Raw genomic sequence first — 17,856 nt, 5'->3', positions numbered from 1 at the left:
GAACAAGTAAACCCTGGAAAAACAAAGATCCAATCCAATGAGTATTGAAACGAAATGTGAAAGCGAAGGGGAAATATGGGATTTTTGGGGTTTACAAAACTTGTCGACGAAGAGTCATTATTTTGGATTGATTTTCTTTTCCTTTTTGGTTTTGGCGGGAGATGGAAAATTCAAGATTGAACATGGTGCCTCCACGTGGTGGAGTGACACGTGTAGTTCTTATAGACTGTGTTAATCCCATCTGTTTAGAATTTGAAGCCGACTTATTATTTGTATGAAGGCCGTGTGAAGTTTAATGATGCTTTTAGAAACTGTAGTGCAAAAATACTTTTTATTTGTTGTTTGAAATTATTTTTATCTTATAAACATTTTTTAGAAGTAATTTCAAATAAATAATTGAACTCTAGAAGTGGTTTAAGTAGTAAAAGTAATAGTATTTTTTTAAATGACTTAAATTTGAATAATGTTATATAGATGTATATAAATTTATTAGGTTTAACATAAAAATAAGTGTTCAATCTATCTTGAAAATCGCTTTGAGTGTCTAAAGAATGTTTTGTTAAAAATATGTGTCTAATGTTTATTTATAAAAACCCTAAAATTTTATTGAAATTATATAAGATTTAAAATTTTTCATTTCATCCCTATTACCAATCATCATCGGTCATCTCCGCCCATCGTCATCATCGTCGAATGATTGAGTTTCGATCGAAATTGAATGATGCTTCGAATGACTACGATGGTGCGCCTTATGAACGTCGAAATCGTCCAGAATCGATGAAAAATGGCGACGATGACTTAAAATCCGACGAACCTTTAAACGTTTCTACACGACAAACTATAATAGATTATGATGAAATGCCAATAAGGGGTTTATTCGAAAGTCGTCGTGGGTATGATCATAGTTGGTAGGTCGACGACTATGGAAGGGGAGAAAAATGCATGAATTGTTGTTTTGGGGTTTTTTAGTTTTTAAATAAATTCTCAACATAAACAGAACGTGACACATGTCACTTAACAGATACTTTTAACTGCAGTTAATACCCAGACACCTAAAAAAATAGCGTTTGAAACATTAGACACCTATTATTGATGAAAAAATCTTTAGGAATTAAAATGTTTTTCGATACATAGTTTAGACACTTATTTTTGTATTAAACCAATTTGTTAAGGGTAAATTTGTACCACATATCACATAATTTTAGGTAAACTTTTGATTTTTCCAATTATAACCTTAAATTTGATTTTGAATTTTAATTGCGTCTTTGGATTATTAAAATTTAAACAGTATGATGATATGTTCTCAGCGACGTCATTTTGTGTGGTGATTTAAGCCTAAAACGATATCGTTTTAGGCATTAAATTTTAGGATTTTATCAATTTCACCACTAAACTTTTTAATAGTTTTATTTTTTGCACTATGTTTTTTCTAACCGTTGGAGATAATCAATTCGCATCTGTCACTAATCATCTTTCGCCACAATATCAAATATTACAATGTTTGTGTTTCACTCATCTTTCTTGTCCAATAATTGATTTTTCACCAAACTCACTAGAAGTAATAAAATTAAATAAAAAATCTACAATTTTTATGGGATTGTCTATTTTTTAAATAGTTTGGGGTGATTATAATACAATATTTTTTAAAAAAAATCATTAATAATGAAAATACCAAACACAGTTGCTTAAACATGGTTGCTTGAACCCGAGTCTTCTAAGAAGAACAATATTCTATTTTTACCAATGAGGTCACTCAATTACTTTTTTAGACTTACGAGATTCAGAGTGTTCATTCGAAAATTCAGACATTGATAAGTATTATTTTGAGAAAATGAACACCATACACCAAAACTAGTATCATAGGATGGTTATTGAAAGATATATGAGTATTAGCATATCAAACTTTTAAATAAAATTTTATCGACTTTGTGGATTTTACGAAAAAACCATTTTCAAGAAAAAAATAGCAGTGAATTACAAACGTTTTGCTAACGCTCTAATCACTAAAAACGATTAGTAACGAGCAATTATTGGCTGCTGACAACCATAGAAAAAGTACACAAAAAATAAATTATTTAAGAGTTTAGTGATAAATCATTAAAGTTTAATGTTTAAAATAACATCGTCTATATATTAATAGTCATCATCAAAATGATGTCATTTTATTTATATTATCATAATAATATAAAGATTTGTCCACATTATTATACTGTTAATATTTAACTGTCAAATAACATGATAAAAGTTAAAATTAAATCTTAGTGTTATAATTAGAAAAAATTGAAAGTTAGGTTTATATAATGTAGTTTATCCAAAAGAGTAGACTAAGCCGGCTCCAAGCCTCTGTCTTACACGGCAGTATAACCAATCACATCATGCCATGTCATTAGGAACAAATCACCGAGCCTGCACTTTACCAATGGGCATGGAGCTATCATGCCACGCATATACCATTCACGATTTTTAGTTCACCTAAAATGCGCCACGTCATCATTACATTAGATATTTTAGTGCCCATATGAACACGTGTTCCCCTGTTTTTCCAAAATTATTTGCACCAAAACATTTGATTTGGTTTTTAAATTGATCCCAAATAGGCAAATATCAATAGATTTTAATTATACTAAAAGCAATCATATTATATTAATAAAATATTTCTATTATTATATTTAAATTATTTAGATTAAATTATATACTTAAATTACTATATAGATAATTTAAATTAACATGAAAATAATAGTAATAAATTTAATGAACTTACTTTATATAAATAGTTATAATTTAACTCACACCATATCCAGATTAATAATTAATATCCCAGTTAACAAATAAACTAACAAAAAAATTAATTTGTATAAATATTTAAAAAATTTAATTACAATACTTAAAAATTTAGGCAGTACTTTGGATGTTAGGAAAAATTAACCGTATTTTATTAAAAATCCTAAAAAGAGTAAACTACACATTTGATACTTAAGCTATCAGTTTTTGTTTGTTTTAATATCTAAACTTTCATATTTTTAAATCATAATTAATGTTTAATTTTTATTTTATTTTAGTATACCTATTAAAAATTTAACACATTTAATAACTAAATTATCAGTTTTTTCCGTTTTAATATCTAAGCTTTTAATTTTTAAAAACTTAAATTTAAATTTTGAACGGGTATTAAAATTAAACAAAAACTGAAGTTTTTAACGAGGAGTACTAAAATGAAATAAAAACTAAACTTTAGGTATAGTTTTAAAAAATTGAAAGTTTAGATATTAAAATGGACCAAAACTGATAGTTCAGGTATTAAACGCGTAATTTTTCCCAAGGAAAAACAACCCGCTGTCTGTCATTTGCGAATATGAAAGTCTAATAGCGTGGGAGAAGAATAACAAAGAAACCAGAGGAAGCAGAAGAAAACACGAACATTAGCAAAAATGAAGTATCAGATCTGGTTAGCCTTTGGAACTCTGGCCTTGTTATTAGCATCAGCTTTGGCCGACGACGTCGTCGTATTAACCGAGGAGAACTTCGACAAGGAAGTTGGTCAAGATAGAGGAGCTCTCGTCGAGTTCTATGCTCCCTGGTAAATAAATTCTCCATCGCCTATCGTTTTTCCATTTCTCTGTTAGATTAGAGTTTATACTTCATGTTTTAGATGTTTTAGACTAGATCCTCGTTAATCACCGTTGGATCTACCTTCAGCAGTTCATATGAGAGCGTCGATTATTTTCTCTATTATATTTGGATTTGTTTCGTAGGCTCATGCTCTCTAGACCGTTTTGTTGTAGCTAAAGATTTTGATCTTAGGCTGTGTTTTCTTTGTTGGCTTAGAATTTGATGAAATTTCATTCCAGTGATCTAATTTCTGATTGGCTTAGGAAAAAATATTAATTTAGAGCTAGTTATATTGTGAACATATATTGCTTTTTCGAGCACAGGTGTGGACACTGTAAGAAGCTAGCTCCTGAGTACGAGAGGCTCGGGGCGAGTTTTAAGAAGGCTAAGCCTATATTGATCGGAAAGGTTAGCGATCTATAATCACACACCTTCGGCTGTTAATGTATTTAATCATCAGGGCTTTTTTAATTGTGAAAAATTTTACTATGGTGAAGTTATTCTTGATTTTAGGTGGATTGTGATGAGCATAAGAGCCTATGCAGCAAATATGGTGTTCAAGGCTACCCAACTATTCAGTGGTTTCCTAAAGGCTCTTTGGAACCTAAAAAGTGAGTATTAATTAACATGTAGAAACAAAGTTTGATCATGTTTCATGTTAAGTTTCTCTTAGTTGATCAAAATTGTTTTATCCAGGTATGAAGGACCACGCAATGCTGAGGCATTGGCTGAATACCTGAATTCCGAAGGAGGTGCATATTTCTTTTTCCTTTGTACAAGTTTCCTTAATCTAGGAGATTCTGCCAATACTTCTGTCTTGTGTGTTGTCGAATTTCTGAATGTAGATTGATGCTCAGATATCAAAACTTTCTACAATTTTGCTAAGCTCTGATATATTGTATTACAGGGACTAATGTGAAGTTAGCCACTTTGCCATCCAATGTTGCAGTGCTTAATGCTGATAATTTTGATGAGATTGTCCTTGATGAAACCAAAGATGTGTTGGTTGAATTCTATGCACCTTGGTAAGCATGTGCTTATTTTTCTTGGGTTGGAAATATTACTGTTTCGGAATAAAAACAAAGTTTACAGGCCTTTTGGTTTTGCTTCCATCTTCTCTATTAACTCGTTTTGACTAAGTTCTGGGTTGATTTTCTGCCAGGTGTGGCCATTGCAAAAACCTTGCTCCTGTAAGCATCTTTATCTTCGTTTAATAAAGTAGGCATGAGTATTTTGTTTCATGGTGATATACATTCTAAACCTATGTTTTTGTCTCTACAGACCTATGAAAAGGTAGCTACAGCGTTTAAATCGGAAGAAGGCGTAGTGATAGCTAATCTGGATGCTGACAAATACAGGGATCTAGCTGAAAAGTAAGCATGGATTTATCCAATAAGCTTGGTTTTATTTCATACAGTGTTTGTTAACAGTTAGGGAGCATATCAATGGGTTTTGAGGACTATGCTTTTTGTGCAGGTATGGAATTAGTGGGTTTCCAACATTGAAATTCTTCCCAAAGGGCAACAAAGCTGGTGAAGACTACGAGGGTGGCAGGGATTTAGATGACTTCGTTACTTTCATCAATGAGAAATGTGGCACCGGTCGTGATGCAAAAGGGCAGCTAACTTCAAAGGTTGGTGGCTCATACGTGTTGGTACCGGTACACATGTTTGTCATTGTCAATTCTTTCTAAATGGATTAATTGTTCTCCTCTATTTTTTTTTACACAGGCTGGTATTTTGTCAAGTTTGGATGCATTAGTGAAGGAGTTTGTGGCTGCTAGTGCCGATGAGAAGAAAGCGGTCTTCTCTAAAATTGAAGAGGAAGTTGAGAAGCTCACGGGTTCAACTACGAGGTATTCATTTAGTTTTTCAATATTCAGCTCCGAAGGAGTACATGTCAATTCTATGGTTACATTTTAAAATTTGCGTCCAAGGACTACTATGCTTATAATTGTTCATCTTGCTGGATGCAGGTATGGAAAGATATACTTGAAAGCTGCTAAAAGCTGTTTAGAGAAAGGTGCTGATTATCCCAAGAAGGAAATTGAGCGACTGCAGCGAATTCTTTACAAGGTAAGACTTACTGTTGTAACAGGAGGTACATCGAGTGGTGTCCGGAATCTTCTTTTCCATATCTATGATGTTTGACGGTCGCAATTTTTTTAAGCCGATGTGAACTCATGCTGGAACTATGATAAGAGCTTCTGAACCACGAGTTTCTTGTTTGTTCTTGATACAGTCGATAAGCCCAGCAAAAGCTGATGAATTCACTCTCAAGAAGAACATCCTATCAACATTTGCATCTTCTTAGATCACTGTATTTCACTTGGTCCAGTGCTGCAGCAGAATGGTGAAGTTTCATCGACTTCTTCGAGCACTGGTTTTGCTCCTAGTGCTGCCGGGATCAACTTAGTGTTTAAATTTTAAGCCTCTGAGGATCTTTGAGCAGCAAACCGCCAGGCTGTGGTTTGACTTGAACACACCTGTGTCTAATTAAAGAACTTTCTTATGATGGAAATTTTCTCCTCTAAACTATAATTAGAACATTGATTTTCTTCGGCATTACTTTGCACTGTTTCCCCTGTTGTAGATTTTCTGATTATAAAAGCATACTTTATAGAGGCTTTTGTAAACGTTAATTATAGCTTTACTTCAAGTCGCTTGCACCCGTTTCGACTAAAACATGGCCGTTAACACCTTAACCTCACTCTCTTGCTCCGAATCAAACGACGATTCAAACAATGGACCCGGAGGCTGTGTTCTCATCTGTATGGACTGCAACAGTGCCGCCTTCCGTAACTCGGAAGAGAGGCAGATATCAGCGAGGATGGGAACTGTCCCTTTATGTCCAAGCCTCTTTGGCGAGGCAGCGAACAAATGACAGCATTGGCATTCCCGTGCAAAGGTTATGAAACACGAGTCGACGGAACTGAGCAGAAACTGCTCGATTGTCTTTGATATTGATACGGGGGAACAGAACTGGTACGCTGGCTCATTTTTAAAATGTTTAAAAAATGATACTAATATTAAAATTCAACAATATTTAAAATATTTTTTTATTTTAAAAACTTATGCAGGAACAAAACCGTGAGAATTGTAAGACCCTCATCATAAAATTATAAACACTCGGATCCTCGTTATCTACAAAAATAACAAAAGCCTCAGCACTGTGTGTGGGATCTCTTGCCAAAAAAGGAAGTGAAGAACATTATGAAGTCAAAAAGGATTTAATAAGTTGCTCCTCTCCTAAGCATTTCATTATCTTCCAAATCAGAAATCTGTCGACTTTGTAACTTCATTTGCTCGTAAAACTTAGCTATAAACCTCTCCGCCTTCGAATCGATCCCTTCTTCCTCCACCGGAAATATGTAGGGAAACGGACTTTTCTCATCGCAACCTTCATATCCCCACTCTTCATCTTCATCTTTTTCTTCTTCGTCTTCAACAATATCAGAGCTCGTCGAAGCGGTCGAACAACTCTTGGTGCTTCGACTATCACACCTGTAAACCCCTTCATCGTAGTCATCTATACCCAGATCGTCGAATCGGTCAAAGTCTACGGCCTCGGCGCTAATGCAAGGGAGGAGGAACCGCATCGAAGCGGAGCGGTGCACGGCCTTGACGTCGATAATGGGCGTCTCGTCGAAAGAGAACTGGCGTTCCTTGTAACGGAGTTGTCGGTCACCACCGCGAGTATGGACCGACGTTGAATGACCGAGGCCCTTTAGAAACTTGGGCACTAATCGGAGCTCCATCATCAGACGCCGCTTGAAAACTCCGCCTTTCCGTGCCCATAACAAAGCTAGACGCAGCAGACCCCATGCTCTCCGAGCAACATCGCCGTTCTTCGGCATTTTCTTCGTCAGCTTCATGATTTTGAAGAAAACTAGGTACGAGAATACACTGGGAAAGCTTTAAAATACTAAGATTTTTTAGTTTAATCCTGAGAAAAATTGTTCACAATTTAGAGCCTTGATGAGTTTACTTGGTGAAGATGAGTGAACGTTGGCTATTTATAATTGTATATGCAATTATGCTGGACTATTTAATTTAGGTACGCGGAAAGAGAGAAAAACCTGGGTTTTGGTAAAACTATACACAAAGTCCTTATATTATATACTTTTAACGGGTTTAGTCTCTCTCTAGTATTGTTTGATTTTTTTAGTCTATTTACTTCTCAAGATAGGGAGAAATTAGGGATGGGATGGGTCGGATTCTAGTCAATACCCGACCCAAAAATTTTACACACTACACCCGACCCTAACCTAAACTCGACCAAAAATAATATATTTATAAAAATATTTTTTTAATAAAAAACAGGAATTTAATTGAAAAGATAATATATAGAAGAGTCTTATTATAATTATACCTAAATATATAAGGTAAATTTCACCCTAAACTCAATCTGACCCGACCTGAATATAATCTCTAAAAAATTTGACCCGACTCGATATGAACCAAGATTGTTTAAAAAAATCCGACCCGATAGGATCAAATCAGACTGAAACCCATCGGATTCGGATATTGTATCCATCCCTAGGTGAAATGATATGTACTTTAATAATTTTTCTACGGTCAGATAAATATTATAGAGAAATCGCCTCAGTGACCAAAAAAAAGTTATAATATACGATTTTAACCAACTTTTTTTGGATTTGCCAAAATGACCAACAAAATCGCAACGCGAAATAAAAATCGCAACGCGATCCCCAGAATCGCAAATCAGTTTCCAGAATCGCAACGCGATTCTTGAAAATCGCGATGCGATAGTACAAATTCGCATTGCGATTTTCCATAATCGCAACGCGAATATGAAAATCGCAACGCGAACACATAAATCGCAACGCGTATCCGTAAATCGCAACGTGTATCCGTAAATCGCAACGCGTATGGGTAAATCGCAATGCGTATCCGTATATCGCAACGCGTATCCGTAAATCGCAACGCGTATCCGTAAACCGCAACGTGTATCCGTAAATCGCAACGCGTATCCGTAAATCGCAATGCGTATCCGTAAATCGCAACGCGTATCCGTAAATCGCAACGATAATCCGTAAATCGCAACGCGTATCCGTAAATCGCAACGATAATCCGTAAATCGCAACGAGAATCTGTAAATCGCAACGATAATCCGTAAATCGCAACGAGAATCTGTAAATCACAACACTGAAATTTTGGGTATATAACACTGAAATCATAAACTAAATCCCTAAATCGCAACTCATTCCATCTCCATCTATCACTCTCTCCGGCGACATCCGTTCCTATATCCAACGACATCCTTCCCCATCCGGCAACAGGTCTTAGTTTCGCATCTCGTTTGTTTAGTTACAACCATGAAATCATCTAATGTTGATCATGTTTGGATAGATTTGTGTTTTGGAGGGTCATGGGATAATGTTAATGGTGTTTTACAATATATGCCTTTACCCATAAATCTTCAACTAAAATTGTCTTTACAAAAGTTAACTTATGAAACTCTAATGCTACGTGTTTCAAATAATTGAATTTAGAGCCCCTAAGTGGATTTAGGCTATCTTATCAGAGAAATGGTAAAGTTTATTTGTTAACCGACAATGAAGATGTTGAACGATTCATTGCTTACATTAGTGTTTCACAAGATGATGTTACATTGTATGTTGTTGAACCTAGAAGTAGTATTGTTGGGTCAGTAGCGGGTAGTAATCAACTAAGTTTTTCTCAAAACCCACAACCTTTCTCTAATCCAAATCCCAATCAACTTTCAGCACCAAATTCCGGTTTTCGTATTGACCAGTTAGACGATGATGAGCCAACAGAAAAAATTGTGAGTACTAGTCAGTATTCGAAATTTGGTCTTGGTCAATATCCGGACTTTGATATTGGTCAATACACGGATTTTGATGATGTTTCAGAAGAAGAAACAGACCATGCGTGTAATGATATTGATATTGGTCATACCCGAATTTTGATGATGAAACAGCCGTTGCCGAAGAATGTAATGTTGATGATAATGAGGAGGAAGTTACGACTGTGAATGAACATGTTGAACATCCATTCTGTAATTCATATAATCCTGAAGAAGAAAAAGAAGAAGAAAAGTCCCCGAAGAAAAGAAAATGCCACGGGCGTATAACTGGAATATGCCAGAATTACTTCAGATACCGGAAGAAGAGTTGATAAAGAAAGCAGTTGATTGTTACACAAAAGTTATTCGTATCAAGAAAGATGATTGTTTTGATACAAAGGAAGACTTGAAGATAGCTTTATATACGAAATGTGTGGAAGATGGCTATCAACTAAAAGTTAACAAATCAAGCAAAGATCGTTTCGAAACAAGGTGTATGATTGACAAAAACTGTACGTGGCGTATGATTGCAAAGAGAATAAAAGATTGCAAAATGTTTCAAGTTAGGACTTTTATTGATAAACATACATGTTCAAGAACCCAAGTTTTTCCTCACCATAGACAGGCAAACAAAAAGGTGTTGGTGGTTTTCTGGCTGAGTTAATGTTTTTGAATGGCAGGGTATATCGGGGACATGAAATTATGACTGACATGAATGCTCGGTTCAAGATTAGTATATCATATTCTCAAGCTTGGAGAGCCAAATGTTATGCCTTGGAATTGTTGAGGGGGTCGCCAGAAGCATCGTTTGCCCAACTGCCGGCTTATTGTCACAATTTAAAGCTGAAAAATCCTGGGTCGGTAACTCATATCAAAACAGATAGAGATGGACGCTTTGAGTTGCTGTTTATCGCCATTGGTGCTACGGTTAGTAAATCAATATAATTTTGTTGACTCATTTTTGTTAGTTACATGCATTTCACATTTAAATGATTATATTTCTTGTGTATATTATTTTGTAGATTCGTTCGTTTATTACTTGCATGCGCCCAGTTATTATAGTTGACGGAGCACATTTGAAAGGTCGATACCTTGGAGTAAACTTATTAGCAGTAGCCATGGATGCTAACAATGGGATATTGCCAATAGCTTACGGGGTTGGCAAATCTGAAACCTCTGATTCATGGACATGGTTTATGGGGCATCTTAGGGATTGCATAGGTCCTATTAGCAATCTGACAATCATATCCGATAGGGCAAACTCAATTGACAACGCTGTTAGAAGGTGTTTCCCAGATGCTTTTCATGGACTTTGTGGTGTTCATTTGTATAGAAATCTAAAATCAAGGTCTGCTGGTATAAAAAAGCACAAATGGACATACTGGAAGGCTGTAAAAGCTTATCGGGAAGTGGATTTCAATAAGCATATAAATTGTTTAAGACGTGTTTTGCCTCAGTGTGCTCAAACACTAGAAGATGTCGGGTTTGAAAGATGGTCAAGAGTACATCAACTTGGAGCAAGATATGGTTTCATGACGTCTAATAGTGCAGAATCAATCAACGCTCTAAGTCGTCATTCCCGGAAATTACCCATTACTATGTTAATGGAGTTTTTTCGAGCCTCTATTCAACAGTGGTACTACAAGAAAAGAAACCATGCAGGTATTATTTCTTTGAATTCGTAACTTATCATATTTATATTTTACTAAGTATTGTTTATTTAAATTTACAGGAACATTGGAACATCGTGTTACACCATGGACTGAAAAAAAGATAACGAAACGTGTTGTGAAGTCAACGTCATGGAGAGTTGAACCATGTTCAAACACTTTGTTTCAAGTACTGGATAATAACTTAAATGGGCTAGTCGATCTAAATGCAAAGACGTGTAGTTGTATGAAATGGCAAACATCTGGTTATCCGTGTGGCCATGTTATAAAAGTTGCTCTTCATTTAAACCAAGATGATTCAAGCGCATACGCTATGGATTGCTACACTACAGAAGTTTATCGACAGACTTATGCCGAGATTGTCTACCCTATTCCACATCCTTCTGAGTGGGACATACCAGATGACTTACAAACAGTTTTGCCACCAGCCATGGACAGAAGGCTACCTGGCCGACCAAAAAGTCACGATCGTATACCGTCTAAGGGTGAAGAGAAGAAGAGATCGACATGTAGTCGGTGCAAGGAAAGTGGTCATACAAGGTTGACATGTGGATCACCAGTGCCATCAAAATCATCTTTTCCTCTACCAAAATATGGATCCTCATCAAATCCAAAGCTCATATGGTGTGAACTTTGTATATGTAAACGTTGTTATTCAGTTGTATTATGTAAACGTTTTAACATTTAACATTTTATGTGTATTATGTAAACGTTGCCATCAAAAGCTCATATGCAAACGTTGTATTATGTGGATTTTATGTGTGAACTTTTAACATTTTCAGTTGAATTAATGACTCAGGCCAACCATTTTGACTTACCAACTCTTGTTATTCAGTTGTTATCACTATTAGGCATGCATTTGACTATCGCAACACGGAAAATACAATCGCAACGCGAAATGAAAATCCCAACATGAAAATCGCAATGCGGAAATGAAAATCGCAACGAGAGAATCGCAATGCGAAATGAAAATCGCAATGCGAAATGAAAATCGCAACGAGAGAATCGCAATGCGAAATGAAAATCGCAATGCGAAATGAAAATCGAACCGACATAATCGCAATGCGAAATTAAAATCGCAATACGAAATGAAAATCGCAATGCGAAATGAAATCGCAATGCGAAATGAAAATCGCAACGAAAGAATCGCAATGCGAAATGAAAATCGCAATGCGAAATGAAAATCGCAACGAGATAATCGCAATGCGAAATTATAAACGCATTGCGATTTTCATTTCCGCATTGCGATTTTCATTTCGCATTGCGATTCTCTCGTTGCGATTTTCATTTCGCATTGCGATTTTCATTTCGCATTGCGATAGTCATTTTGCCTTCAACATAATGCAGATTGAAATCAACAAATAAACCATTACATTTCAATCAATTAAACAAGCACAATAAGAATTATGTTCGCATCAATTACACAAATCAACTTTTACAAATCATCTAGAGCCATCACCTCACCTAGAGCCATCACCCGATCGACCCGACTATACATCTCTAGAACGAGAGCCATCACCTATCCCGTCACATCATCGAGCCTCTTCTCCACCATCACCTCATGATAGGCGACCGGCAAAGATGCCACGACTCCTATCTCCCTGTTCTCCACCTCCACCTCAACGGGATGAGTCAAGGGAGTTACGTGATGAGGTCAATGCCTTGCGTGAGGAGATCGGTACTCTACGCGATAACGATGGTGCATGGCGTGTGGAGGTGTCAACTTTACGTGGTGAGGTTGCCGCTCTACGTGAGATGATAGTATCGTTGCAGAATGAGGTTCATACTCTACGCAACGAGGTAAGTTTAAGATTTTCCATATTTAACTTAATGATAAATTTACTCGTAATTTCACTTAGATTAGCCATTTCACTTAGATTGCTTAGTAAATTTGTTCGGTTGCTGCCAATTCTGCTAAACTGTGTATTCTTTAACACTGTGAAATAGTATTTGTCTTTGTTTTGTCTTTTGGTTGAAAGTAAATTTGTTCGGTTGCTGCCAATTCTGCTAAACTGTGTATTCTTTAACACTGTGAAATATATTTGTCTTTGTTTTGTCTTTTGGTTGAAAGTAAATTTGTTCGGTTGCTGCCAATTCTGCTAAACTGTGTATTCTTTAACACTGTGAAATAGTATTGTCTTTGTTTTGTCTTTTGGTTGAAAGTAAATTTGTTCGGTTGCTGCCAATTCTGCTAAACTGTGTATTCTTTAACACTGTGAAATAGTATTTGTCTTTGTTTTGTCTTTTGGTTGAAAGTAAATTTATCCATTCAAGTTTCAATTTGCAGAAGAAGAAATAGTTTACTTTCGCAACACGAAACTTAAATCGCAACGCGAAACCAAAATCGCAACGCGAAATGAAAATCGCAACGACAGAATCGCAACGCGAAACCAAAATCGCAACGACAAGATCGCAACGCGAAACCAAAATCGCATTGCGATTTTCATTTCGCGTTGCGATTCTTTCGTTGCGATTTTCATTTCGCATTGCGATTCTGTCGTTGCGATTTTCATTTCGCGTTGCGATTTTGGTTTCGCGTTGCGATTTTAAGTTTCGTGTTGCGAAAGTAAACTATTTCTTCTTCTGCAAATTGAAACTTGAATGGATTGCATTACTTCAACCAATAGACAAATCAAAGACAATACTAACTTCAGGGTATTAGTTTGAAACATATTTTTCTTTGTTATCTGATGCATTTGTGAACTATGATAGAATAATGACTTGGGTGAATACAATGCAAGTTTGAAACATATTTGTCTTTGTTTTCACTGTTTAAATATCATGTCTGTTTATTTACTGATTTTTGTATTTAATTATTTAGCGGCCCGATAGAGTGGATGCTTTACGTCGGGTTATGCTTGCACGACGGAGTTCACGCATCAGACAGCGTGCACGTGCTATTAAGTCTCCGTACACCCCAATAGTGCGAAGACACCGCAAGAAGAAGCCCGACTCGCCTGTCTCCCTCAAGAGTCCACTCCTATCGTTGAAGAGGCCCCCATATCATTCCTCGAGAGTCCCCTCCCACCGTTCAAGAGGCAACTGTCATCGTTGAAGAGGTCCCTCCCACCATTCCAGAGCCCGATTCACATGGGGTAATATATCGAAGTATTGAGAAACCCCCACCGGTTCCGGACATGATGGATGAGAGTTGGCTCTCGTATGAGTTACCGGCCAGTACCATACCGGTATCTGAAGAGGAGAGGGAACAACTACCGGACACAATTTTGGATAACACCCTTTGGGCTAAGACCGCAGTTGATTTTTATCTACATGAGCGGAGCAAGGGGTGTTTCACTGACATATGCAAGCTCACCGATGATATCTTTTTGTTGCTTGAACGGCCTTGGTGGGGCGTATTATTAGGGGTCGAAGACAATGGCTATTTCGATGGGGGGGTAAGTCTTATATTTTTCTTATATTTCAATTTGATTAATTTTTTTTTAAATTTATGTAAGTCACTAATATATGTCTTTTTTTGTAAACAGCATATCGATGCGTGGGTGACACGTCTTCTAATAATAGAAAACTTAAGAAAAATAAAATATACGATATACAATAATGCCGACGTCTTTTCACGCCGTTCACTTGAAGAATGCACGATGAATCATTTGATTTGGGCAATGGACAAGCTAAACTTTATCCTGCATGGTGGGAGGTCGATAAGGTTAGTATTTATTTTAGATTGAGTTTAAAGGTTTTATGAAAAGTGCGCAAATGAATGAATTATTACTTATGATTGCAGGTGTTTATCCCTGTTTTGGAACGTAAACATTGGATTCTCGTCGAGCTTCAGCTCCCATCCCTTAAGACAATAGTGTATGACAGCATGATAATTACATATCATTGGCTGATTTAAGAGATGTTATTAAGGGATGGAGCTCTCATTTGGCTAAATTCTTGGATGCGATCAATTATTGGACTCGTTCTGGAAACAAGAAGCCAAAGAAGCTCAATATTACAGTTATTAGAGACGAGACCGCGCCACAACAAACGAGCGGAGCCAGAGGAGATTGTGGTCCTCTCGTATGCTTGGCGTTGGAGCGTTTGACGACGGGAAGCATCAAGTATCTACCTCCCACCGATAGAGATAAAGCTGCAGTAGGCTTGTGGTTTCGGCATTATGGCTAAATCGATATATACGAGACGCTGCCTACCTGCATCCGCGTTATAAAAATGTCCATAAACAATTGGTAAGTTTATATACTTATAAATGAAAATGTTTGGTTAAGTAATTAGAATTCAATAATTTGCGTAGAAAGTGTTGTTTGAACAAATGTTTGGTTTCTGCAGGTTAATCTCAGAAGTGAACTGCGTGAAAATGATGTCGAGCTGCAAAGTTGATTCAATAGTTTAATTGATTGTTTTTTGATTGTTTAATTGATTTGTAAAAGTTGATTCAATTTTTGATTGTTTAATTGATTTGTAAAAGATGATTTGTAAAAGTTGATTTGTGTAATTGATGCGAACATAATTCTTATTTGTGCTTGTTTAATTGATTGAAATGTAATGGTTTATTTTGTTGATTTCAATCTGCATTATGTTGAAGGCAAAAATGACTATCGCAATGCGAAATGAAAATCGCAATGCGAAATGAAAATCGCAACGAGAGAATCGCAATGCGAAATGAAAATCGCAATGCGGAAATGAAAATCGCAATGCGTTTATAATTTCGCATTGCGATTATCTCGTTGCGATTTTCATTTCGCATTGCGATTCTTTCGTTGCGATTTTCATTTCGCATTGCGATTTTCATTTCGCATTGCGATTTTCATTTCGTATTGCGATTTTAATTTCGCATTGCGATTATGTCGGTTCGATTTTCATTTCGCATTGCGATTTTCATTTCGCATTGCGATTCTCTCGTTGCGATTTTCATTTCGCATTGCGATTTTCATTTCGCATTGCGATTCTCTCGTTGCGATTTTCATTTCCGCATTGCGATTTCATGTTGGGATTTTCATTTCGCGTTGCGATTGTATTTTCCGTGTTGCGATAGTCAAATGCATGCCTAATAGTGATAACAACTGAATAACAAGAGTTGGTTAAGTCAAAATGGTTGGCCTGAGTCATTAATTCAACTGAAAATGTTAAAAGTTCACACATAAAATCCATAATACAACGTTGCATATGAGCTTTTGATGGCACGTTTACATAATACACATAAAATGTTAAATGTTAAAACGTTTACATAATACAACTGAATAACAACGTTTACATAATACAAAGTTCACACCATATGAGCTTTGGATTTTGATGAGGATCCATATTTTGGTAGAGGAAAAGATGATTTTGATGGCACTGGTGATCCACATGTCAACCTTGTATGACCACTTTCCTGCACCGACTACATGTCGATCTCTTCTTCTCTTCACCCTTAGACGGTATACGATCGTGACTTTTTGGTCGGCCAGGTAGCCTTCTGTCCATGGCTGGTGGCAAAACTGTTTTAAGTCATCTGGTATGTCCCACTCAGAAGGATGTGGAATAGGGTAGACAATCTCGGCATAAGTCTGTCGATAAACTTCTGTAGTGTAGCAATCCATAGCGTATGCGCTTGAATCATCTTGGTTTAAATGAAGAGCAACTTTTATAACATGGCCACACGGATAACCAGATGTTTGCCATTTCATACAACTACACGTCTTTGCATTTAGATCGACTAGCCCATTTAAGTTATTATCCAGTACTTGAAACAAAGTGTTTGAACATGGTTCAACTCTCCATGACGTTGACTTCACAACACGTTTCGTTATCTTTTTTTCAGTCCATGGTGTAACACGATGTTCCAATGTTCCTGTAAATTTAAATAAACAATACTTAGTAAAATATATAAATATGATAAGTTCAAAAGAAATAATACCTGCATGGTTTCTTTTCTTGTACCACTGTTGAATAGAGGCTCGAAAAAACTCCATTAACATAGTAATGGGTAATTTCCGGGAATGACGACTTAGAGCGTTGATTGATTCTGCACTATTAGACGTCATGAAACCATATCTTGCTCCAAGTTGATGTACTCTTGACCATCTTTCAAACCCGACATCTTCTAGTGTTTGAGCACACTGAGGCAAAAACGTCTTAAACAATTTATATGCTTATTGAAATCCACTTCCCGATAAGCTTTTACAGCCTTCCAGTATGTCCATTTGTGCTTTTTTATACCAGCAGACCTTGATTTTAGATTTCTATACAAATGAACACCACAAAGTCCATGAAAAGCATCTGGGAAACACCTTCTAACAGCGTTGTCAATTGAGTTTGCCCTATCGGATATGATTGTCAGATTGCTAATAGGACCTATGCAATCCCTAAGATGCCCCATAAACCATGTCCATGAATCAGAGGTTTCAGATTTGCCAACCCCGTAAGCTATTGGCAATATCCCATTGTTAGCATCCATGGCTACTGCTAATAAGTTTACTCCAAGGTATCGACCTTTCAAATGTGCTCCGTCAACTATAATAACTGGGCGCATGCAAGTAATAAACGAACGAATCTACAAAATAATATACACAAGAAATATAATCATTTAAATGTGAAATGCATGTAACTAACAAAAATGAGTCAACAAAATTATATTGATTTACTAACCGTAGCACCAATGGCGATAAACAGCAACTCAAAGCGTCCATCTCTATCTGTTTTGATATGAGTTACCGACCCAGGATTTTTCAGCTTTAAATTGTGACAATAAGCCGGCAGTTGGGCAAACGATGCTTCTGGCGACCCCCTCAACAATTCCAAG

At 36.3% G+C, this 17,856-nt stretch overlaps 2 protein-coding genes across 2 annotated transcripts; one reads left to right on the top strand and one right to left on the bottom strand.

The window, feature by feature from the left end:
- The first annotated feature begins 3,378 nt into the window (after positions 1 to 3,378).
- LOC120176313 (protein disulfide-isomerase like 2-1-like) lies at positions 3,379 to 6,197 on the top strand. The gene is made up of 11 exons (XM_039182755.1): positions 3,379 to 3,577; positions 3,933 to 4,017; positions 4,123 to 4,220; positions 4,306 to 4,361; positions 4,517 to 4,634; positions 4,772 to 4,799; positions 4,891 to 4,982; positions 5,086 to 5,242; positions 5,340 to 5,464; positions 5,585 to 5,684; positions 5,851 to 6,197. The coding sequence occupies exons 1-11, from the start codon at positions 3,429 to 3,431 to the stop codon at positions 5,920 to 5,922; spliced, it is 1,080 nt and encodes a 359-aa protein (XP_039038686.1). The 5' UTR covers positions 3,379 to 3,428; the 3' UTR covers positions 5,923 to 6,197.
- Positions 6,198 to 6,707: 510 nt separating this feature from the next.
- On the bottom strand, positions 6,708 to 7,580 carry LOC120176314. Its single transcript, XM_039182756.1, has one exon. The coding sequence runs from the start codon at positions 7,481 to 7,483 to the stop codon at positions 6,839 to 6,841; it is 645 nt and encodes a 214-aa protein (XP_039038687.1). The 5' UTR covers positions 7,484 to 7,580; the 3' UTR covers positions 6,708 to 6,838.
- Positions 7,581 to 17,856: the final 10,276 nt, after the last annotated feature.

This window comes from Hibiscus syriacus, unplaced genomic scaffold (assembly GCF_006381635.1).
Source record: "Hibiscus syriacus cultivar Baekdansim isolate YM2019G1 unplaced genomic scaffold, ASM638163v2 tig00112233_pilon, whole genome shotgun sequence".
Lineage (NCBI taxonomy): Eukaryota > Viridiplantae > Streptophyta > Magnoliopsida > Malvales > Malvaceae > Hibiscus > Hibiscus syriacus.
This window is presented reverse-complemented; position numbering and strand designations above follow the sequence as displayed.

Coding starts and splice junctions, on each gene's coding strand:
- LOC120176313 (XM_039182755.1), top strand. CDS start 3,429: ATGAAGTATCAGATCTGGTTAGCCTTTGGAACTCTGGCCTTGTTATTA. Junction 4,362..4,516: donor ATACCTGAATTCCGAAGGAG/GTGCATATTTCT, acceptor ATTGTATTACAG/GGACTAATGTGAAGTTAGCC. Junction 5,465..5,584: donor CTCACGGGTTCAACTACGAG/GTATTCATTTAG, acceptor TGCTGGATGCAG/GTATGGAAAGATATACTTGA.
- LOC120176314 (XM_039182756.1), bottom strand. CDS start 7,483: ATGAAGCTGACGAAGAAAATGCCGAAGAACGGCGATGTTGCTCGGAGA.